This window comes from Rhamphochromis longiceps, linkage group LG3 (assembly GCF_057381845.1).
Source record: "Rhamphochromis longiceps isolate RC_006_pf linkage group LG3, R_longiceps_female_GT1.1, whole genome shotgun sequence".
In the NCBI taxonomy this organism is placed as follows: domain Eukaryota; kingdom Metazoa; phylum Chordata; class Actinopteri; order Cichliformes; family Cichlidae; genus Rhamphochromis; species Rhamphochromis longiceps.
This window is the reverse complement of record NC_140559.1, coordinates 19,337,998-19,362,177: the sequence shown is the minus strand read 5'-3', so window position 1 is coordinate 19,362,177 and position 24,180 is coordinate 19,337,998. Positions and strand designations below refer to the sequence as shown.

Genomic DNA, 24,180 nt, shown 5'->3' with positions numbered 1-24,180 from the left:
GAGAAACACCCCTTTTATTAATATTTTGAAAAACAAGTTATGGGTACATATTTGCATAACTTTTTAGGTATATGTACAAGTGTAACGGTGGACCCAAGAAATACCAGCCGGAGCGACTTTTGACAGTGCAGAACTTTTTATTAAGCTCGGGTTGTAGTGGACACATGTACTCCGCGCTCTCTTTCTCTGCTGTCACGTTCCTTCTCCGTCTGTCACTGCCAACACATAAAGAGACACAATCACTGTCAGATCCCAGCACACCTGTTCACCCCGCCCCTGCGCCGCCCCGGGAGCTCACTGCGTCACGCCTCCTCTGCAGCTGGCCAAGGACCACACCCACGCCACAACAAGTAGCGGTAATTACAAGTACGAAACATGTGCTGTGCTTCATAAATGAGTAACAAATGTAGTACATAACAATAACCTACAGCACACCAGAAAAATGGATTCGGACTACCTTTTAGGCTCAGGTGCAGTGACACAGCTTTAACAAGAAGAAAAGTCAGTCATTCACCACCATCTTTCTCTTCTTCCTGCGCACTAAAACCACCAAATTCCTCTTCTCCAGTGTCGGATACGAACAGGCTCAGGATGGCTACGTCATCCACTCTCAGCTTCTTTCCTTCGTTGTCACTTTCAAAACCAAAGAAATCCTTGTTGTCAGTGTCGGAGTCGAACACCCTCAGAAGGGCCGTGGCGGAGTCACATGCCCTTCCGCCAGGCAACGTAGTGCCGTACAACAGCGGAACAAACAAAACAAATTGTCTTACGATATGATAAAAATCATGGACAATCCATAGAAAAGCCGCACCTGACTAAAAGCCGCAGGGTTCAAAGCTTGTGCAAAAAGTAGCGGCTTATAGCCCGACAATTACGGTAGTCTGATTTGATGTTACAATTAAAAAAGTGTATCTGTTTTGATCTGAAGAGTATGTAAATATCTGGTTTCAACTGTATATTTGATGATTGTCAGCACAAAGAGGGAGAGAGAGGGAGAGAGAGGAGAATGAGGACAGAACAGTAAGGGAACAAGAGCAGGTGAGAAACACATGTTAGTCAAATGGTTGTTTATCAAAATCCGTATCATAGGTACTTGTGTATCTCGTACCTAGTGTTTCTTTTCAGGTTTGTTATTTTTCAAGTTATATATTTATTAAGTTATGCAGGCTTATGAAGGCTAAATAATTACATAAACTTTTCTGAATGTAAATAGTGTACTTTTGGTAGAATTAAAAAAATAAGTGTAGTGCGGGTCTATGATGATTTTTAGTGCTACTATCATCTAGTTCTGATTCTGGTTCTGTCTTGGTTAAGTCCTAAGTAGTCCTGATTTTGAACTGTTGTAGTCCTGTTTTAATTCCGGATCAGTTCTGGGTCTGGTTGAATTGGGGTTTAGTCCTCGTGTCTTGATGCAGCCCCAACTTTGTTCTGCCTTGCTGCTTAATTAAAATACTAGTTTAAGGTGTCCTGCATATGTGATATATATTTTTTCCTATATGAATTCATTCCTTTTTGAACAAAATTCATAATAAAGCCTATTAATCTTTCAGTCATTTCTACCCTCACTTAATTTCCTTTTGCTGCTCAGCTCTCACACAGTGGCTCAGTTATGCTCCAATTAATCTTTCAGTAATGTCTACCCCCCCCCCCCCCCCCCCCCCCCCCCCAAAAAAAAAACAAAAGAAAAAAAAAAGAATCCCACATCCATACTACCCTTTAGGGCTAAGCCCCGGGTGTTTCAGATGTCTGCTTCCGAATGAAATACGGCAGTGGAGTAAAGACCCAGAGTACTTACCACCACTGTCCTACCCCGATATCTTCACGTATCTTGTTAACCCTGACCCTAACCCTCACGTTCGGATTTCGGAGTGCCCTATGTTTAACGTTGGTAACCAGTCTGGATTTGTTTGATTCATTTCATAGGCAGGCTTCCCTACAGTTGTGCGAAAGAGTTAGCAAATCGTTACATAGCACGTATGTCTCCACAGTCACTCAATTCTATGTTTGTTTGTGTAACGCAAAGTTATTTAAGGACTAGTTTATGTCAATGGATGAATTTACTGACTGATGCGCAGAAGAAATACTTCTTTATGGAGCCTAGATGGTGTGAATGATGAGACCAAAGACTGCAATGTCTTGTACCAAAAATATATTGAATAAATAGGGGAAAGGGAACAAAATAATTAATACAACACACAACGTAAATGTCCACAATTAAATAATAAATCAATGCTGGGATTTTTTTCTGTGCAAGAGTCCTTTTGCTAAGAGTCCTTTTTTTGGTCCTTTTCTTTTTAAAGTTCACTTTTAAGGTATTCCTCCTTAGGGTCCAGCTGCATACAATGGGGAAATATGTCCATAATCCAAAGACGGCTAAGTGGGGGAAAACAAAGAATGTTCCTACCGGCTCGCCACTTCAATATGAAGAAGATCAATTCAAAGGGGAAAAAAAACCTGACCTGTAGGTCAGAAAAATGTCCATTAGCACATCAAGTTCGATTCAGTTTACCGGAAAACAAATATATTTTTCTGCAAGTCTATGTAATAATGCAAATCATAAATCATCATCAATCAATGTACAACAGTTAAATTATTAATCATCTTGGCTACGTAGCTTAATCTATACATTCCAGTAGCGTTCGCTACAAACAATACAAAAACAACAATAAAGAAAAACAACTGTCTAACAGACAGCATAGCCGAATTCAAGGCAACACATAACAATAATCATTCAATCGCACTTTGTTTCAAAGTAAGCCCATAAAAATGCTTAAGTAAATAAAAGTGTTCAAAAACAGTGCTTTTTGAACCGGAGTTCTGCTCGCGGTGGGAACACTGCCGCACAAAGTCATTTTTTAATCGCGAAAACGATCGGCTGGTTACTGACAACCAAAGGTTGAAAGATATTAAGGACATTTACCGCTGAGGTGAAATGAGGTTACAGATGAATTGAGGAGAAAACGCTTTGTTTTCCAACGCCGTTCTAAATGCCATAAGCTCACAGCCACAGCAGGAGTCGAACCCGGAAGTATCCCTTCACAGCCGGTTTTCAGAGTTGCCGCGACGTGGAAGGAGCCAATCAGAAGAGGGGCCTCAAATCAGCTGACATGGGTCATGTGACAGGGAGTAGTTGATATGGGTTACATTTGCAATTTCTATAACCTCCAAGAACCCCAACGATAATATTATTAAGCTATAAAGAGTGTTATGAACATACAGAACTTGCCGGAGTAAAAATGTCTGGAGCACACCAACAGATATCTGGAGAGCAAACTGGATATCAAGCCGTCTCATGGCTGCTATCCAGGCTAGACGCCTTCGTTTTGTAAGGTCCGCCATATAAGCTCCCTCATGATGCTTCCAGGTTGGGAAAGAATAAAAAAGACAAACCCTTTTTAAGCTTATTCCACAGCCGGCAACACAGCAAGTACGAACCATGGCTGTTGTGTGTGCCTTCGCTCCTTTTTCGCTTGCACTTTGTTTGGACCCGGAAAATGGCGCATCAGGCCAAAATCCTTTCCACGCCCACCCCCGTGACATCACGCTCCAAAGCCCTATGGCGGTGACAACTCTTCCACAGTAGCAGGTAGGATTTTACTTTTTTTGAGGACGGCTAGTTTTACCTTTCCATACGGATGGTCTGTTTATGTTTTGATCAAGAGCCTTTTTTGGGCAGCTGAAGAGGAAAAGTCCATCTTATGGCCAACCTCTGATTGTATCTTGATCATATTACCCAGCAAAACCCAGTATCCAAGTTCATCTGTAACAGTCCTTGTGCCACAGATCCGCACTGTTGCTTCTACATTAAACAGAAGAGCAGCGACATGGCTGCAGGTCTCCGCAACTCCGGCCATACAGGTGCAGTGGACGGCTTCAACCTTCCCTGTGATGCTACAATGACCCATGGTCACAGGTCATTAATCAATGTATAAAACTAAAATAAAATGTATTTTTAGTGACACAGGATACATATCCTAGTATCCAAGTTCATCTGTAACAGTCCTTTTATATACTACAGGAAAAATGAAAATAAATAGTTTATTTTGATGCATTATAATATTTCCAACAGTGTAATTTCAGTTCTAAGGATCCCAGAAACAATACGGAAAAGCATGAAGTCAAACATCATCATCATCATCATCATCATCATCATCATTTATTTATATAGCACTTTAAAAACACACCTGGTAGACCAAAGTGTTGTACAATAGTAATATGCACATGACTTTTATGAACATCAACATAGGCTTATAAGGCCCACAAAAATGACGTCACTTCCGGTTTCGGGCAGGTAATGGCGGACATGCAATAATTTGCACTGATGTATATGCCAACGTAAGAAGTGTTATGAACATCGGCAAAGCGTGTTTCTGGAATATTATCTTTTTGTTGCTGCAAGTTTGGAATATTATGTTTTTGTTGCTGCAAGTGCTTCTTATGCAAATTTTTCTAAAGCTATACAGGGAGTGCAGAATTTAGGCAAATGAGTATTTTGTCCACATCATCCTCTTCATGCATGTTGTCTTACTCCAAGCTGTATAGGCTCGAAAGCCTACTACCAATTAAGCATATTAGGTGATGTGCATCTCTGTAATGAGAAGGGGTGTGGTCTAATGACATCAACACCCTATATCAGGTGTGCATAATTATTAGGCAATGTCCTTGTCTTTGGCAAACTGGGTCAAAAGAAGGACTTGACAGGCTCAGAAAAGTCAAAAACAGTGAGATATCTTGCAGAGGGATGCAGCAGTCTCAAAATTGCAGAGCTTCTGAAGCGTGATCATCGAACAATCAAGCGGTTCATTCAAAATAGTCAACAGGGTCGCAAGAAGCGTGTGGAAAAACCAAGGCGCAAAATAACTGCCCATGAACTGAGAAAAGTCAAGCGTGCAGCCGCCAAGATGCCACTTGCCACCAGTGTTACGAGTTCAAAATTGGGGATGGAGACAAGAGAAAAAACCACAATAACAACACTGGTCCGGCCGGGTTAAGTCAAACGATGATTTTAATGATCACACATGTGGGAGATGGACACTGTACGCAGACAGCCTCAGATCTCAAAATGGTGGAGCATTGATCAAACTCTTATAGCCTCTGGTGCCCCCACCTTATCATAAAAGCCTAAACATTCACATGCTTTTCTCTCACACGGCGCCTAAGCTACGACCTTGGCTCCCCGTTTATCTGCTCCTGCTGAGATGGGGCAGAAAACTCCAGCATGTTCCGTTCTCTTCTAATCAGACAAATAAGGCGATGCCTTTCTGCAAACAGTATTTCTGATAACATCATAAAACAATATCATTTATCCACAATAAATCAGCAGTCTAATGTAATGCAAATCAGTTTAACTAATGCAATAGTTATCAGCTTCTTCTAATTCAGGAGAATAATGCAAACTAAAACTACATAATTCATAATCTTTAATTAAGGGTATAACATGGCATAAAATAATATTATAATCTAACAATTCCCCCTGATGAGGTCATTAGAATAATGAGCTCACCAACACCCTATAACCCAGTGTGGCCGGGTTCATCTCTTCTCACTCCTGAGGTCCTTTGTCCCCCTGATGAGCGAACCATAGGTGAGATGACCTCTGTGTTTGCGCAGTTCAAATGTAAGAAAAACAATTATTCCAACAATAGCAGAGCCTCTCGAACCTCGTTGGTCTGGTGTTCCTGGATTTCCGCCAACCCCTTCATGGTTATTGCTGTGTTTATGGGATCCATCCTTTTGAGGTGACTAGCTGGAGCCCAAACGCCATGACACTTGGACCCAGTTGGTGTCTCGGCAGTCACTGTGTCTGTCTCTGCTGCGGAGGATCCTCGCATCTCTGTGACCTCATCTGGTGTCTGTTCCTTTTTCTGTAAGAGACAGAAAACCAAAACACCTCTCTTCCTAACCCTAATAATCTAATGTTGTTATCTACTGACCTTCTAGTGATTCAGAATTGGTTTAGAATATTCAGAATGTCCCAGGGACTTATTCTAATCATATCCTATGTGTGTAAGCGTGTTTGCATTTAGCCCTCTGCACTCAAGGCATTTCCTACACTTTATCAGTCCGGACCATCACGCCGAACAAAGCTTATGACCTTCAAAAGGCCGAGTGCAAACTCATTATAAGCACATTTGCAAGGTGTGTCTGAAGATTACTAAAACCACTCATATTAAGAGAAGACATCAAAAACAAATTAGCCGTTTTTTTTTTAATCCTCACCTTTGCCCCCCAAAAATCATGTGTTTGCTTCCGCCTACTGTCCCATATGGAGACACAATATTGCAGCTACAAGGTCTCCCAGGTTGTTAAGTTGATCTGCGTGTGATGCTCTGACCCAAGAATATGATCTTAAATGAATGTCATTTAATTAACTACCACTATTTAAAACTTGACTTAAAGATATAATTGAATAAAAGATCACAAAGAATAACATGATATCAGTGTTATGTAAGCACGTGCAGCCTTCCATGCTCGAAGTCACTCCACACCATAGATCAGCCAAACATCGCGCTGACTGTAGCTTTTAACCCTTATTAACTTGTGCACAACTCTATAATGAGCAACAAACTGCAATATGTATAAAAATGATCATGGTTACACCTGCAATAGAAGATCACATGATTATCCTGACACCTGTGAATATACGATTAAGAATAGAAGATTAACCTGCGGTTATAACAATCACTGGAAGACAAACGTTAGTACAATGTCAAAAACTTCAATAAATGTTTAATGCAATGCTTGTTATATGATTCTGATGCAATAATAAAGCTGATGCCAAGATAAGCGTAAAAACATCCCCTTTTATCCCATTTAACTTGGCACATAAACGTTTATAAATGCCTCTTTTAAATTCTATTTCCCCCTGTCTTCCCCTTACTGACCACAGCAGGGGAATCTTAGTTTTGAATCAGCCATGAATCCAGCTCACCTGATTCATCAGTGAGCCCCACCGTCACTGGCGTCTGACAGGGTGGCGCTGCATACTCTTCCTTTAATATCACTATTTTCAACCTGTTGATTAGAGTGCTTAAACCTGAAGTCGACTACGTCCACAACAAGTCAATACAGCTGTAAATGTGGCCAATTATCAATCTATTACCAATCAATAACAACAGATAACTTTTATTTTATACATGCTCTCAGTCAACCACTCACCCAGAGGATCTCCAATCCCAGGAAATTCCTTCTCCTCATTTAATGAGTCTGTCCTCCTTCCATGCCCTGGTAACTGGTCCCTCCAGAGCCACATCATCTCAAAATATACATACAACAAGCCAAACCACACCTTGGTCACACCAACCCTTTTCCGCCCTGAAGATGTTCAACGCCATCTTAGTCTGGACTGTCAAAGGTGACTTTAACGCTGACTGTTCCGACAATTCATTTTATAACATTTCCTGGTCAGATTTGCCAATCTCTGCACCGGGGTTTTAATCGTTTTGCCATTTTCATTAGTTTTCAGTTTTATTTAGTTTCGACTCCAGATTTTCAATTTTATACCAGTCGTAATTAGTTTTTTTTTTTTACCAATTCTTTGCTAGTTTAGTCTAGTTTTTATTTTCAGAAAGTCCTTAATTTGAGTTTAGTTTTGATTAGTTTCAGTTATAGTTTTAGTTGTGTTTTGCAAAAATTAAGTGTAACCAAATCCTAGTTCCATTATATCAATCATGCTCTTCCGCTTATCCTTGGGTATTGAGACTATTAACTCTTGCAGCACCGGGTGTTCCTAATTTTAGTTCAAATGAATTGATAACCTTTTTGAAGGCGATTGACTCACACATTTATTTAGATGTCCCAGTCCTGTTGTCTCGGGATGCATCACGCTGCCTTATCTGGGGTTAGCTGTTTTCTGGGGATGCTGGTTAAGTGGGGGAGCTCTTCAAGGAGGGGGAGTGTGCTCCCCCTGATGAGCTCTTCAAGGTAAGCTAGGTTAACCTTCTTGTGTGAGCTTTTCAAGTGCACTTTAAAGTTTGTGGGATTTTTAGTTTTATAAATGTCCCTCATAAACCCCTTTTGACCCAGTAATTCATTTTTGCGCACTGTAGTACACATTTAGTTTTTGCTTGTAGCTCTCCTACTCTACTTGCCACTCCTCTAAGTCCTGATGTTTCTTAGAGAGGACAACAGTACCTTTAACATTATATCACATGTGTGGGTGTGGCCTTGCCAATTGTTTTTCCCACCTTTTCAAAATGGCTGGCATGCCCACAAGCACATTTTATGGAAGAAAGAAAGGTAAGCTTGATATTTACATTTAAAATGTTTTGTTAAACTCAGATTTTTATTAATTTTCAAAAATAAACATCTAGTAAATAATTTGAGGGGTCTTTAAGAATTAGGCTTATTAGGGTTTTTTGTTTTTTATCTCTATAAAAGTTGATTGACTCTTTACAGTGACCCGCTATGGTTAATAATAATCTGCTCACTTATGAGTGAAATCAAACCTTTTCTTCACTTTAGCATTTAACATTCCCAACCATATAATATGATACATTAATCGAAATACAGCTAATAAAACACAATTTTCTTAATGTAAACATCAGTAACTCAAAATTAGCAACCAAAGGGTTAAGTCTGCAGTTCACACTCCTGTGAAGCTACAGCCTCCCCCCTTAGTCTCTATCATCCTTCTGTTCTTGCAAAAACAAAACAAAGCAAGACAAAACATCCACCCTTCTTTTACAGGCTTGGTGAATTGTTTGTGGACATTCACTAATCCTTGTCCCCTAAATCTACACAGATGCCCTCTGGGTGGCATGAAATGCATTTAACCAATAAACAATCAATGGGTTCTTGTTGTTGTAACAGACTCCGTATTTGGATGTTTGTGTGTGTAGCAAGTACATAAGCTAAAATAATTTAAGTTGGTTATGAGTAGTTGGGCTAATTCAGAAGATATCAGATTCGGCTCTAGGAGGTGAGTGAAGTACAATAAACATACAACCACAGATATTGTGATTACAGTTATTATTTATAGTGAAAATAAAGTGCAATTACCAAATACCAATATTTATAAATTCTGCAGACAGGAAAAAGATAAAACATAATTCAAGCTTGTAAAATATCCGCTGCACAGCGGTGCAGCAACCTCCTCCAACCCCCGGCAGACAATGTCCATAAAGTTGCTATTTCATGATTGATATAAGTCCAACGCGTATGACAGTCTGTAACAGGTTGAAATTGGAAGTGTGATGATCAGAACTGAGATTCCAAGACTGAGATCTCGAAAGTGAGATTTGGGGGACTGAAAACCAGGGGGGAGAGTGTAGGCCGCAGCAGCCTCCTACCAGACCGCAGGAAGTTGTAGCTGGGGTTCTGGCTCGTTGGGCCTAGCTCGCCATCCAAGGTAGTGGTGTCGCTGTGGTCTCTCCAGGGCACCACTAGCCTGCACTATAATCACAGGACCACTATTAGCAAAATTCATCTAAATTTCCCAAGCTAGCTTTAGTTCCAGTGTACACAATAAAGTTCATGAGAAAATACCAATATACAACAAATACATATCCAACCATTGTAATAAATTAAAATAAATAACAATCTCTAATAACAAAACTACAGCCACGTAAAGTGAGAGTAGTAGTAATGTAGTAGGCCTCAGCCTTAGCTATCCCATCAGCTAATAGCACTGGCATACTGATACAGGTTACAAATACAAACAAACATTCAGGCTCAACTCACCATTCACTACGTGCGATGTCACATACGAGCCCCACGCATCTACCCGCGGCGGTATCAAAATACTGTTGAACGCAATCCACAATTAATTCAAAAACAAGTCAAGATAGTAAACAGCGAAAAGCGCTCGCCCCACGTACCTGTTGCTTCCATCCGCTAACGCCTCTCCCCCGCGTCTTTTCGAGACGACAACCCGGAAGGCATATATCGGTGCCTCGCAAATATGATTGGTCACAACAGGCACGTGCAGACTCGCGGCGTGGCGTGCGTCACGACGCGTCGCGATGCCTTCACGGACACACTCCGGTTGGAATTTAAGATTCCAATTTAGTTATAGATGCAGTTCTTTTTATTTTTATGTGGGTTACATGTGCAGCATTTGTTAGTAAAGCATTCTTCATTGCATCAGCGTGTGTGTGTGGATCACTTCTCAGTGAATTGAATCAGCATTTCGATTTGTGTGTGTGTGTGTCATTTCTCACTCAATCAACAAGTGCATATGTGCATATGTGTGTTTCTCTTCATTCTGAGTCAGTGCATGTAGATGTGGGTGTTTATGTTCATCACTGAAGCGTGCCCTGGGGTCCTGCCCTCCTCCTTTTCAGTCCGTTTGCATCCGTTGGTGCTGCTGCTCAAAGTTCTGTCCATACTGGTTCTGGCCCCAATTGAGGCAGTCCTTTTCTCCAGTATCCTGCATCTTCTCCTTGTTCCGCTCCTCCTTAACTTGACCCTTTTGCTTCTGTAGCTCCTTCAGGGCTTGCTCCTGCTGTTGGAGCTTTTTCGTCAGGTTTGGCGACCTCCTGCTCCAGCAAGCTCCGGCCTGATTCGAAGTCCTGTGTCTGGGACTCCAAGCCTGATGGGTTCGATTATCAGCCAGCTCCTCCTGAGCCATGTTCAGTTCCTGCTCTGATGCCTTGAGCTCTTACTGAGGGCAGAAACCTCAGAGTCTTCTCCGTACAAGTCAGAATGAAGTCCATTGATGTTTCCCTTGCTTTGCTCCACGGCCTTCTACAGCTTTGCTGTTCGGCTCTTCTCAGAGGTCAGCTCCTGGCCGAGCCCCGACACCTGTGCCTTCAGCTTATTTTCTCCTGGTGCTTTTGTTCATTCCAAGGTGCCTCCTGACCTCCTCCTGTCTCTGGCACGCCCTTTTTGCTGCCCGAACGTCCGTGTTGGTCCGTCACTGTCCTGCACAGTTTTAATGCAGAGTTGTTAAGGTCAGCATTCTTTTGCTCGGCCTCACTTTTCATCTGGGCTTAATGGGCGTCTCGTCACAGCTCTGTCAGCTGAAGCTGTCTGGAAATCTCCCCGTGTAGTGAAACGGGCCTTGGATTTAACGCTCTCCGTCTCCGCTGCATGAGATCGTTTTCCTGCAGCACTGTTGACATTTTCAGGTTGTTGTTGTGGGTCCAGCTGCTGTAGCATTTGGTCAGGGTCACATCAAAGATGGTAGAGGAGAGAGCAAAGATGGTAGGGGGGAGAGCAGGAGTCCAGGTCACCCTCGGCTTTCCGGGCCGACAAAGCAGCCTGTAATCAAGCATAAAGAGAAAAAACAAAACGAACACAAAGTCAAAGTCAAAGTCAACTTTATTGTCAATTCTGCCACATGTACAGGACATGCAGAGAATAGAAACTTCGTTACTCTCAATCCCTAGATAAAATAGAAAATGAACATTTAAATATAAGAGTGATTAAAAATGCAAGTAAAATATTTTAAAGTAAAAAAAATTAAATAATATAATACAATTTTACATATAACAAGAAAGCTATACAATATACAATATAAGGGTAAATGACATTGAGTGCAAACCAGGCAGAGTAGTGCAAATAGGCAAATAGTGCAAATGGAGATTTAGTAATGTACGGTAAGAGATAGTGTAACACAAAGTCTTATGAGGTAATGGCAGTCCAATGCTCCACAAAGTGACTGGTAACTGGTGCAGGCCAGTGAGTGAGTCAGAGAGTGTGTGTGTGTGTGTGTGAGTGTGTGTGACAGAGTTCAGTGAGACCGTGGAGGAGAGAGGGGAGAGGGGGCAGAATCGGGAGGGATTTTAGCTTCCTGACAGCCTGATGGATGAAGCTGTCCTTCAGCCTGCTGGTCCTGGCCTGGAGACTCCGCAGTCTCCTCCCTGACGGCAGCAGCTTGAAGAAGCTTTGCATTGGGTGCGTGGGATCAGCCGCTATGCAAAGGGCTTTTTTAGTGAGACGGGTGCTGTAAATGTCCTGGAGGGAGGGGAGAGAGACACCAATGATCCTCTCTGCAGCCCTCACTATGCGTTGGAGGGTTCTATGACAGGACGCATTGCAGCAACATAATAAGAAAAAAAAAGCACCATCACAATAAACTAGCTAGCAATCGATATCAATAGTTACTAAATAATAAACGATATTGTGCAGCACGCAAGATAGACAGCGCACAATGTGCTTTGAGGCAGCAGCCAAGAAAGCTGTAGTCCGCGTCTGTGAATACCCATGTGTACACCTGTGTGCATACCTGTGTGGATCAGCATGCTTGCATTCCAAAGGTTTCTCCATGTAATGATCTGCTAGGGAGTGTGGGGAGCCACAGCCCTATCCTTTATGGTATCAAGCAGGTATGGAGGAGATCAAAACTCCAGACATCCAGAGGCCCCCAGAACACAAGAGACCAAGGAAGACCCACAGAGGGGCAGCCGCGCCACTGTCCCAGTAAGAGCTGAGGAGAGTCCCAGATGAGGGCTCATTCAGCAGCCGCGGAGCAGAAGCCAGGGGAGTTGCAGTGACGTGCCCGTGAGCTCCGCTGGCAGCCAGCTGTGCCTGAGTGACCGAGCCCCAGGCCGAGAGGCCGGGGGCACCCCACCTCCGAAGTGGTCCGAGCGAGCCCCAGGCTCCAGGCCCCGATAAGCGGCCGCCAAGGAGTGAGCCGGTGTGTACACGGATGCCCACCCCCAGACACAAAGAACCACCAACGCACCGACACCTGAGGGAGTACGCCACCGGCAGGGGAAGTGGTGGTGGGTGGAGATAGGCCCTCCAAGGTTTGGAGGCCTGAGATGTCCCCAGAGAGGTGGCGTCTGATACCCAACTTGACATATAGACACAGACATACAGGCACACACAGACACAAACATCCATTCCCACCCTCATGCTCTCATGTGCACTTCACACTCAACCGATGTGGAGACAGACATAAAGAGACGCTGTATACACGATCACACTCCCCAAGCGTACTCTACAAACCGGGTCTAGGTACCCTTGCCCCTGGAGGGGGGAACTGCACCCAGACCCAGGTGGTGTTACCCTTTTCCCTGCGGCGGGGAGAAGCAGACCGCCCCGACTCCGCAGCAGCAGGGAGGCTGTGGTTGTGGTGGAGCGGGAAGAGGGAGGCAGCTGGAGATGGGGAGAGAAGGAAGGGAGCGGCAGGTGACCCCTCCCTGGGGCCAGCTCCCCCGCTGACCCCAGTAGGCACTCCCATACTCTGCGACCCGCCAGGTAAAGGGGGCCCAGGCCCATCCAGACCGGGGCCCAGCGCAGCAGCGCCCCCCGGCCCCACAGAGCCCGGGACAGTCCACCCAACCCCACCCACAGAGAAAACTGCACCCCCCCCCCATCCACTCATCTTCCAGATTACATGAGACGATAGACGCCCAGGCTGAGATCTTCCTCCACCTCTCCTGTATCTCCTCCTCCTGCAGAGAGTTCCTGAGGAGAGGCTGAAGGAGGAAAGCTCCTGCAAGGTGTGACAATCTCCCCCACCATTTGAAGAGCCCCCCAGGTGACTCGACACACCGGCGGCACCATGTGCCAGGGATGGGCCCCCACGCACCCACCTGCCCACAACCCCAGCAACACACAAACCAGGACCCAAGTCCCCGAGGCCCGATTAAAGTTATAGTTTTTACACAGCTGAATAAACCTCAAGCAGACAGCTGATTATCAGAAGTGTGAGATGCTGAGAATATACTCCGGTGTCCTGTTAGATTTTAGATAGCAAGGAGTTTATTAAACTTCCCCGAAACAATCTGCAAATTTCATTAAAATTTAATAAACTATCATCTTGTCTTTATTTTTAGTTAGCACATACCTTAAACACTTAAAGCTGTAAGCTAATGATAGTTATATAAGAGCAGATGCTGCTGTACGTTTTACGTCCAATGGATGATGATCTGATTAGTCGACTAATCGCAAAAATAATCGGTGACTAGTCGACTATCAAAATAGTCGTTTGTGGCAGCCCTAGTCAGCACAAACCCTCCCCTAGCCCCGCTGCACGCAGCCACGAGGAAACGGTCAGAAAAGAGCCCCCAACCGGACATGACCGCTACCCCGGGTTGGGCCAGTGTCTTTTTTGAAGTTAAGTTGTTGTCCTGCAACCCAGAGAGTTTATTTGTTAGTAGTGGATAAACTTTATTATTTAACAACAGGTGTATGTTAAGTTTCGCTGCTTTAAACTTGCTGGAAAATCTTCACGTGTTCATGAATTTAAGCTGTTTCTTCATTGCACGTGTGTGCGTTTGTAGGTGGGTTAATTTAACTTTTTTTTTTTTCTTTTTTTTTTTTTTTCAAACGAGGCATTCCTCTAGCACGTGCCTCTCTCACATTACTCTGCTTGTGTGTGTTTTTGTTTCACCTTTTGTTGTGATGCTCCGGACACCTTCCCAACTTCCACAAGTCTGTTGGCCCCAATTTTATGTGTTAAAAACTTCTCTTAATTTCTCCTTTAATTCTCTGCTAGCTGCTGTCTTTTCCACAGCTGCTGATTCTTGCTGAGTGTGGTTTCCATTACTATAATTGTGCTTCGGCCGCTGTGCTTGTGGGGGCAGTTGGTCCAGGCCCATAGCCACCTGTATCAACACACTAAGAGATTTATTTAATATCATTTTCATCACAATCTTACTCTGCCGGCTGAAGTGCCGGTCTAAATCATACATGATTTGTCTCTTCTATATCAAAACCCAGCCAAACATCAAACATTCACCCTAGTCATTCAAAACCTTATTTGTAATATTATAATCAGCAAAATCAGCGTTTTAATTACAGGCATGTATCATTATTTACAAATCATAATTATAAAACTCAATAACACGCTAAACAGCAAGCAAAACTCCTCTGTGCGCTTCACAGCAGCCACCTCATTTGCATGTTCACACACAGTCTAAAAATAGCTCGCAGCGCTGCAGCTGCACGCCACACACAGTCTCACACAAAGCTCTGTTATTTTATATTACAAAGACGTCTTATATTTACAATCACTGACAGGCCTGACAGATTTAGCACCTAACAAATTTCGACAAATTTAAGTTAACGGGTCCAACCGAAGAAAGTCTAACTTTTTTGTAATCAATTAACCAGTATCTGTTTCCTCCAGAACAACCTATGGCCTAATTTCTAAAGTTCCTAACTCAATTTAACTGTGTCCAAAAAAGCACATCACACCGTTTCAAATGGTGAGGAGACTCTAACTCCTAGCTTATTCCATGATGCCCTGTACCCCACAGATAAGCCAAACTGAACTAACCCTGTTCGCCGACAGGTCAAGACCGCGCGTCCATGGCCAGGAGGGAGCGTAACCTCCGGGCTATGCGCTTCTTAGCAGTTTCCGACTGCCGTCCTATAATAATTTATAACACTTTGAAACAACAGTCAACACCCTAAAACAAGAGTCTGACTAAGGCAAGTGCAACCTAGAGGTCAATGGAGCCTTTCCCTCACTTATAATCACACAGGTCCACACTTATAACCAATTTGGACTTTAACCAACAACATGACCAATTCCCTACCAAACTACTTGAGCCTTTAACTCAATTTCTTGGGACTCTAACCCAGCATTTCTTTCATACTTTTTCAACTTCATTAAATACTCTTAACCGACTTTAACTGCATTAGACACACGCGGATCCTCATCAAAATCAAAACAGACCCTCTACCAGTAATTTCAGTGAGTAGACTTTTAATTTAATCATGTCCAATTTGGCACACTTTGGAAATAATTCAACAGGTAGATCATTAAAATCATCGTTTGACTTAACCCGGCCGGACCAGTGTTGTTATTGTGGTTTTTTCTCTTGTCTCCATCCCCAATTTTGAACTCGTAACAGCTTGGGGGCTCGTCCTGTGGTATTGGGGTGGAAGTTAGAGGTTTGGACGGTCCGAGGTTGTCGAACGGACAGGCACAAGCCAGTGGTCTGACGTGAGTGGGCATGAGCCTGTCAAACCTGGTAACTTGTTTTTTGATACTAACCGCTGAAACGTTTCATACAGCATTGTTTGAAATGGAAGAGAAACAGTTTTTGTTCATCTGTTTATTTTTTTATGAGCTTTGTTTGATTTGTTGAGTATCTAAAGCTGAGACCGCGGGACTGTAAAAACATGATTGTTGGGCTTCATTTCTGTCCTGAACAGTCATTTTAAGATTAGCTAGTAAATAACAATTAGCTAATGTTGTTCATGAGACTAAAATCATCTCATGTTGGTGATGTAAATATTATACTGCCAATATTACAGTTATTATTATATTAATCATTATTAGTTATTACAGCATTGAACTTGAACTCTGTGTCAAATACTGAGCTTCAGTAAAGATTCAAGTTGCATTTATTTATGTCCTATCACCTTAAATCTTCACTCAAAGACAAGTATCTTTGACAGTGTATATATAGATGCATCTGAATCGGAATAGTGTTTATTGGCCAAGTATATGTGCAGACACATACAGGGAATTTGGTTTCAGTAGATGGTGGCTCTCAAGCACAGCAATGTAAATCTCACACACACACACACACACACACACACACACACACACACACACACACACACACACACACACACACACACACACACACACGTGTCTATATATACACATACATACACAAAGCTGTGTAAACCAACTATAAATAACGAACCTAAACTTATATACATAAAATACAGAAATGAATGAGGTGGAATGAATACTACAAAATGTACATAAGGTGCAGCTGCAGTCTGGCAGTGGGAGCAGTGTGACAGGTCAACTGTTAAGAAGGGAGATGGCGAGGGGAATAAACTGTTCCTGTGTCGGGTGGTCCTGGTCTGCAGGCTTCTGTACCGTCTGCCAGAGGGCAGCAGATCAAAAAGTCTGTGTCCAGGGTGTGAGGGGTCTGTGATGATTTTCCCTGCCCGTTTCCTGGTTCTTGAGAGGTACAGATCCTGGATGGAGGGCAGGGGGGTGCCGATGATCCTTTCTGCTGCCCGTACAGTCCGCTGCAGTCTGCTCCTGTCCTGTTTAGTGGCTGCTCCATACCAGACTGTGATGGAGGAGCACAGGACAGACTCAATGACTGCAGTGTAGAACTGGATCAGCAGCTCCTGTGGAAGAATGTATCATATATAAGATACAAATATTGTTATTTCATTTTGTTGGCATTACTAAATTTGGCTCAGTTCTTACATATATTTGTAACAATATATGTAGATTAATGTTGTTCGTGTGTAATTTACGTTGAGTAGGCTAACCACGTTATTACATTAATGCATGTAAGGTGAACTAGCAAACACCGTCATAGTTACATGGCTTTCTTCTTGTCTGATGGCAGATACTCCCTTCACCCTGGCCAAAAGGCTAAAATGACCAAAGAAAAAATGGGAAACGGCTAAACATGAGAGGTTTTTGGACAAACTTTGCTCCTCCCCTTTGTGAGTGTGGACGCTTCATCTCTTTGCTCTTGAATGCTTTGCTTCTTATATTGATTTTTATTGATTTTTATGCTGATTTTTTCCCTTTTTTCCCTTTTTTCCGTGTGAGCTTACCTGCGATAACTTCTGGACACTTATAGATCATTAGGACTAGAGTGTTCTTAACAGAAACAGCAACATTTTATGGTTACCTTGTCCTCAGCGCTCTGTGTGTCTGTGGCCTAGACACAGCTGAAGCCTGATTACAGCGTCTGGGCACCGAGCAGCCTCAATAGCCTGGAAAGGTGCTAACCGCTAGGCTAACTAGCAACAAGATGCCTTCCCTCTCCACAGATGACTACCACAGCCTCCTGCAGAAGATTGCAGTACTGGAGACAAAAATTCATCACTTAGAAGTAAACGTGGAGGTAAATGGACTGTGTGGAAATGAAACAACCTTGCCTTTGATTCAAAACAATGGCGATGAGCAAGCTAGTACACAGCTAAGGAGCACAGATAACATGACCAAGAAAGTAGACTCTGTGCATTATTATAAATCCTCAAGTGATAATCCCCCCTTAGACTGTCTTGGTGCAAAACCAAGACATAAATCATGTCTCCTGGAAGGGGGAGGACGTATCACAGGCAGGGCACAGCGAGCTGAAATCTCTGAAACCGACTGGCCTTCACTTCCTACGAGACAGAGAAGCTCTTCTACCCCTGTATACGGGAGGAAACAGGACTGGACAACCGTGAATAGGAAGGTTAACAACAAACCTCCAAAACAACTGAATGTGAAACTGCAGAACAGATTTGCTCCACTATCAAAGGACCCTGGATCTATATCGGACAACCATCCATCTAAAAGCAGCGAAATAAGGTCTGAAAATCTGTTGAAAAGTGAAAGGCCACAGGGAAAGCTAAAGGCTAGGCCTGAAACTCTGATTGTGGGTGACTCTGCCGTAAAGGATGTACAAAGGATGTGCGGTAAGAACACTAAAGTCCTCTGCTTTCCTAACGATATGGTCAACAACCTGAAGGAGAGAATTCTTCAAATTGCAGATGAATATCCAACTGTGACAAACATTGTTCTGCATACAGGGTCAAACGATGTGTCCAAACAACAGTCGGAGGTTCTGAAACGGGACTTTACTGGATTACTAAATACTGTAAACTCTCTGAATGCAGCTGTATTCATCAGTGGACCTGTACCGCCGGTCAGAGGAGGAGACGAGAGATTCAGCAGGTTGTTTACACTGAATAAATGGCTTATATCAGCATGTGCTGACCACTCAGTGCATTTTATCGACAACTTTAATATTTTTTGGGAACGCAGGCATCTGTTCAAAGCAAATGGATTTAATTTTAACAAGTCAGGGGTGAAACTGTTCACCTCCAACTTGTTTTATTCCATACGTCATCCATCTGTGCTTGGTGCCAAGGCTGAGATAAACGAGGAGTTATCTCATAAAGAGGAACAAACAGTACTCCAAGAACAGACAAAGCCCAGCAGAAACCTTGAGGAGGAGCTCCATTTGCCCCCACCCGGGAAGAGCCTCAGAAAGGAGAGACATCCATGGCATCTGAGGAAGAGCCTCAGAAAGGAGAGACATCTAAGGCAAGAAGAGGGGTCCCTATTTGCCTCCAACTCTCTCAACAACACCAACGACCAGGACAAGGGACCACGACCTTCCCCAGTCCCCCAAACCCCTGACAGGCCATCACCCTCCTCCCCCTCCCTTTCTCCCTCCTCCCCACACCTGAAATTCACTGAGGAGATGATGGAGCGGGTCAATGCTGGGCTCAGATCTACCCCCCGTCCCAATCCCTTTTTGTCCCCCATAAACCCCCCACCAGAGCGGCCAAAGGTTCGCCATCGAGCCCCACCCTCAACAGAGCAATCGAAGTCACATTGCCCAGCCTCGCCCCCCTTAGTTCCTCTTCATGCCCTGTCTCCGCAGTCTGATGTGTGATGTGTGGAGGGTCCGGGCTGCGAGGATTATGGCAGTGATGACTTTTCCCAGGAGAAGCTGGGACCCTGTTTACTAGAAGGTTTTAAAATTTCTGTACTTTTAGGTGACAGGAGACATGTGGCCTGGTCAAAACACAGAGAGCTGCACTCTAAAAGATCTTTAAACATAGTAAACATACCTTGTGTGCCACAGACTGCTCCCAAACACGAGGGGACAAGTAATACCTCTAAAACACTTAAGTTGGCTTTATTAAACATTAGATCTCTAGCTGGGAAAACATTTTTAATTAATGATTTAATCACTGAGCACAGCCTTGATTTTATGTTTTTAACTGAAACTTGGTTGGACCAAAGTAACAGTGGAGCTGTTCTCATCGAGATGACCCCTCCTAACTACAGTTTTATCAGTGAGGTCAGGGTGAGCAGGAGAGGAGGAGGGGTTGCTGGCTTATTTAATGAATCATTTCAATGTAAGCAGCTATCTCCTGGAAGTTTTCAGTCTTTTGAATATGTGGCTTTACAGCTGAAGGCCCCATCCAAAGTTGTGTTTCTTAATGTTTACAGGCCTCCCAAATACTGCACAGACTTTTTTAATGACCTCAGTGAACTGCTGTCTGTGATCTGTGTTGATTTTGACTGTGTAATTATTGTTGGGGATTTTAACATCCATGTGGACAACCCTCAGGACAAAGGGACTAAAGACCTGAGTAACACTCTGGGCAACTTTGGGCTGACTCAGCATGTAACAGAGGCCACACATAATAGAGGACACACTCTTGACCTACTGATCTCCAAAGGCCTGAGCATTTCAAAGGTTACTGTGTCTGATGTGGGCGTGTCTGATCATTACTATGTTTTCTTTGAAAGTAAAATCTCAGCCCACACAAATATATCAACAACAGTGATCACAAAACGGTGTATAACTGAACACAGTAGTGCAATTTTTAACCAGGTCTTCCCATTAACACCTGACCTGTCCAGAGGGTCAGTCAATGAGCTCGTCAATAGCTTCAATGCTAACATGTTAAATGTAATGGACACTATTGCTCCCATTAAGGTGAAGGTTATCTCTGGAAGGAAAAAGTCTCCATGGAGAAACTCCACACTGGTGAAAAATGAAAAAAGAGAGTGTAGGAAAGCTGAGCGCAGATGGAGAAAAACAAACCTCCAGGTTCATTATGACATTTATAAAGAGAAACTTCACAATTATAATTTACAACTGAGGAATGCAAGGAGGTCCTACTTCTCTGACATCATCACTAAAAACAGCCATAATGCTCGGGTCTTATTTTCTACAGTTGACAGGCTAACAAACCCCCCTGTGTCAGTGGCAGCTGAACTTCATTCGACCATGGCCTGCAATGACTTTGCCAAATTCTTCACTGAAAAAATCCAAAAAATTAGACAAGCAATTGGTACATCAACAGCAGATCCAGGATATGTACTGTGTCCACCAAAAAACTGTTTAAACACCATGAAACAGTTTCAACCTATTAACAGCAAAGACCTGGAGGACATCTTAGGTCAACTGAACTCCTCCTCCTGCTGTTTAGATGTCCTGCCAACAAGTTTTTTCAAAAAGGTCTCAAAGACTTTAGAGTCAGACCTGTTACAGATCGTCAACTTTTCTTTATTATCAGGTGTGTTTCCAGAATCACTAAAAACTGCTGTAATCAAACCTATACTGAAAAAGGACAATCTTGACAAGACACAAATGAACAACTACAGGCCGATCTCAAATCTCCCGTTTTTAAGTAAGATCATTGAAAAAGCAGTTTCTCAACAGCTCAGTTACTTCTTAAAACAGAATAATTGCTACGATGCCTTCCAGTCAGGTTTTAGACAGAATCACAGCACTGAAACCGCTCTGACCAAAGTGTTCAATGACATATGTCTGAATACAGACAGTGGAAAAATGTCAGTCTTAGTTTTACTGGATCTCAGTGCAGCATTTGATACAGTTGACCACAACATATTACTCAAACGACTGGAGAACTGGACAGGTCTTTCAGGAACTGTACTAAACTGGTTCAAAACATACGTAGAAAACAGGAAATACTTTGTATCAATAGGTAACTTCACATCTGAGCAGACAAGTATCACATGTGGAGTTCCCCAAGGTTCCATCTTGGGACCCCTTCTGTTTAACATCTACATGCTCCCACTGGCACAGATTATAAAGAACAACAAAATAAACTATCACAGCTATGCAGATGACACACAAATATATATCACAATGTCACCAGGAGACCGAGGCCCTGTACAGGCTCTTGGTAAATGCATTGAGGAAATCAATGACTGGTTGTGCCACAATTTTCTCCAGCTAAACAAAAACAAAACTGAGGTAATAGTCTTTGGCGCCAAAGAAAAACGATTACAGGTCACCAGAGAACTTCAATCTATACATCTAAAAACCACAAACCAGGCGAGAAATTTGGGTGTAGTGATGGATGCAGACCTAAACTTAGAAAAACACATTAAGACAATAACAAAGTCAGCTTACTATCACCTCAAGAATATATCAAGGATAAAAGATCTGATGTCTCACCAGGACCTGGAAAAACTAGTCCATGCATTCATCTTTAGTAGGCTTGATTACTGTAACAGCATCTTTACAGGTCTACCTAAAAAATCAGTCAGACAACTACAGCTCATTCAGAACTCTGCTGCTCGAGTCCTCACTAAGACCAAAAAAGTGGACCACATCAGTCCAGCTCTGAGGTCTTTACACTGGCTGCCTGTCCGTCAGAGGATAGACTTTAAAGTCCTGATGCTGGCCTATAAAGCTCTGAATGGTTTAGGACCAAAATACATCAATGACCTCCTGACCCAGTATGAACCATCCAGCTCCCTCAGGTCATCTGGATCCGGTCTTTTATCAGTTCCCAGAATCAGAACCAGACACAGAGAAGCTGCATTCAGCTTTTATGCTCCTTATATCTGGAACAAACTCCCAGAAAGCCTCAGATCAGCTGAAACACTCAGTTTATTTAAATCCAGGTCGAAGACTCACCTGTTCTCAGCTGCATTTGAATAAAGCACCAAATCCACACTTTAAGCTTAAATTTCAAAACTTACATTTAACTACTGATTTTATCTACTGTTCTGATTTTATCTGTTTTGATTTTATATACTGTTGTTTGTTTGTTTGTTTGTTTGTTTGTTTGTTTGTTTGTTTGTTAATTAGTTAGTTAGTTTATTTGCTTGTTTTAATCAATTTTAAATCATGCTTTTTATTTGTTCTTGTTTCTAATGTCTCTGTAAAGCACTTTGAATCACCTTGTTGTTGAATTGTGCTATACAAATAAACTTGCCTTGCCTTGCCTTTTTCCATTGTTTAAGCACTGCTTCTAGCCAAGAGTGATACCATATATGCCCTATGGCTGCAGAAAAGGCTAACATTGTTATCTTTCTACAAAAAAAACAGCTGAACATGAGAGGGTTTTGGACCAATTTTGTGTTCTCCATTCTTTAAGCACCAGTTTGAGTACTGTTTAAGCACTGGTACAGTTTCAAAAGTACCAGTTTGGTACTGGTATCGGATAGGGCTGCACGATTCTGCATAAAATGAGAATCACAATTTTTTTTCCTTAGAATTGAGATCACGATTCTCTCACGATTTTCTTTTCCAATATAAATATTTATTGCACTTATTAACTGCACATCAACTTCGTAACAGTTGAGACTGAACATAAAAACAATATATAAACATAAAAACAACAAATGTCTCGCAAAATGTTGCCGCAAAATGTTGTACTGCTTGAAATTCCGTCTCCACCGTTGCTCGACACTGCGTGTATAGAGCAGGTAGTGCAACAATAGAAAAATAGTTGCGGGACAGCACTGTGTAGCGTTTGTCTAGGGCGTTGATCATTTTCCTAAATCTCTCATTTTGCACAGTGTTGATGGGAGCCATATCTTTGGTCAGGTGATAAGTAATGGCCTCTGTAATTTCTTTGTGCCTGCGGGAGTTCGACGGGTATAGGGAAGCGCTGTATAAGGTTCCCGTTATTGATGTTTGGGTGGTTGACCGGGATGGATTTTCTCCTGTCACTTTCTTGTCTTCCCTGACGTGCTCTCCGATGTTTTTTCCCTACTAATTTTAGCATCACACGGCACAGCTTCTGTATCACGTGGTATAAGGCTCCGCCCTTGTCATTTGTTGAGCAGGAAGAGTGAGCGCTTGTTTTCATGCAGATTACGTCCTGGATCAAAATGCGGTACAGTCGTCGTCTTTTTTTTTCTTTTTTTTTAAATCGTTGTCATTTGGAAATGAGATCGCACAAAAGTATGAATCAAGATCGCGATTTTTCTAACGATTAATCGTGCAGCCCTGGTATCGGATAAAACCTAAACGATACCCATCCCTACATACAACCACCCTTTACCTTCCCATATGGAAAAGAAATAGTAAAAAATTATATGATTTACTCATGAAAGTGGCCACTTTCTCATTACTTTCATGTATTGTTTTAGTAAGTATCCAAAAAATAGAAGTTTCATTTATATAATTTTCAAGGGGTCTTATATCTGTTTTCACTCTTGTATGCTTTTCATACAAGTTTCACACAAGACGGATACAAACTTTATAAGATTTATATATATCCTTTCCATGTGGGTTGTCTGGGTGGAGTAGGTGGAATCTAATGAGGTGCTTCAGGTGGTACTGCTACCATTGAGTGTGAGCCGGACTTGTGGATCTATAGAAGTCCATATATACAGGGTGTAGCATCCACTGGGTAAAGGCAGTGATATGCAGGGGGGTCAGTGGCTTTTTCCCTTTCAGGTTCTTGTGACAACTGATGACTTTCTTGTTGTAGCTGCTTCTCAGTTTCCACATTGAAGTTTCATAGGTATTGTTGTCACTGAGGAGTTTAGTCATGTTTATTTGCTCTGCTTTTTTT

General features: G+C 42.7%; 1 protein-coding gene across 7 annotated transcripts in view; it reads left to right on the top strand.

Annotated features, from left to right (window-relative positions):
- Positions 1-24,180, top strand: part of LOC146673298 (uncharacterized) — a 32,642-nt gene that overhangs the window by 4,384 nt on the left and 4,078 nt on the right. The window contains exons 2-4 of one of the 7 annotated variants that reach the window (XM_085401719.1): positions 17,226-17,325; positions 17,551-18,291; positions 18,406-24,180. The exons of 4 other annotated variants lie outside the window; for them this stretch is intronic. In XM_085401719.1, the coding sequence (XP_085257845.1) occupies positions 17,640-18,291; positions 18,406-19,277 (1,524 nt within the window). In that variant the 5' untranslated portion in view covers positions 17,226-17,325; positions 17,551-17,639 and the 3' untranslated portion in view covers positions 19,278-24,180. Of the gene's footprint in view, positions 1-17,225; positions 17,326-17,550 lie in introns of all 7 variants that reach the window. 2 more of the 7 variants (XM_085401718.1, XM_085401721.1) reach the window with 2 other exon arrangements.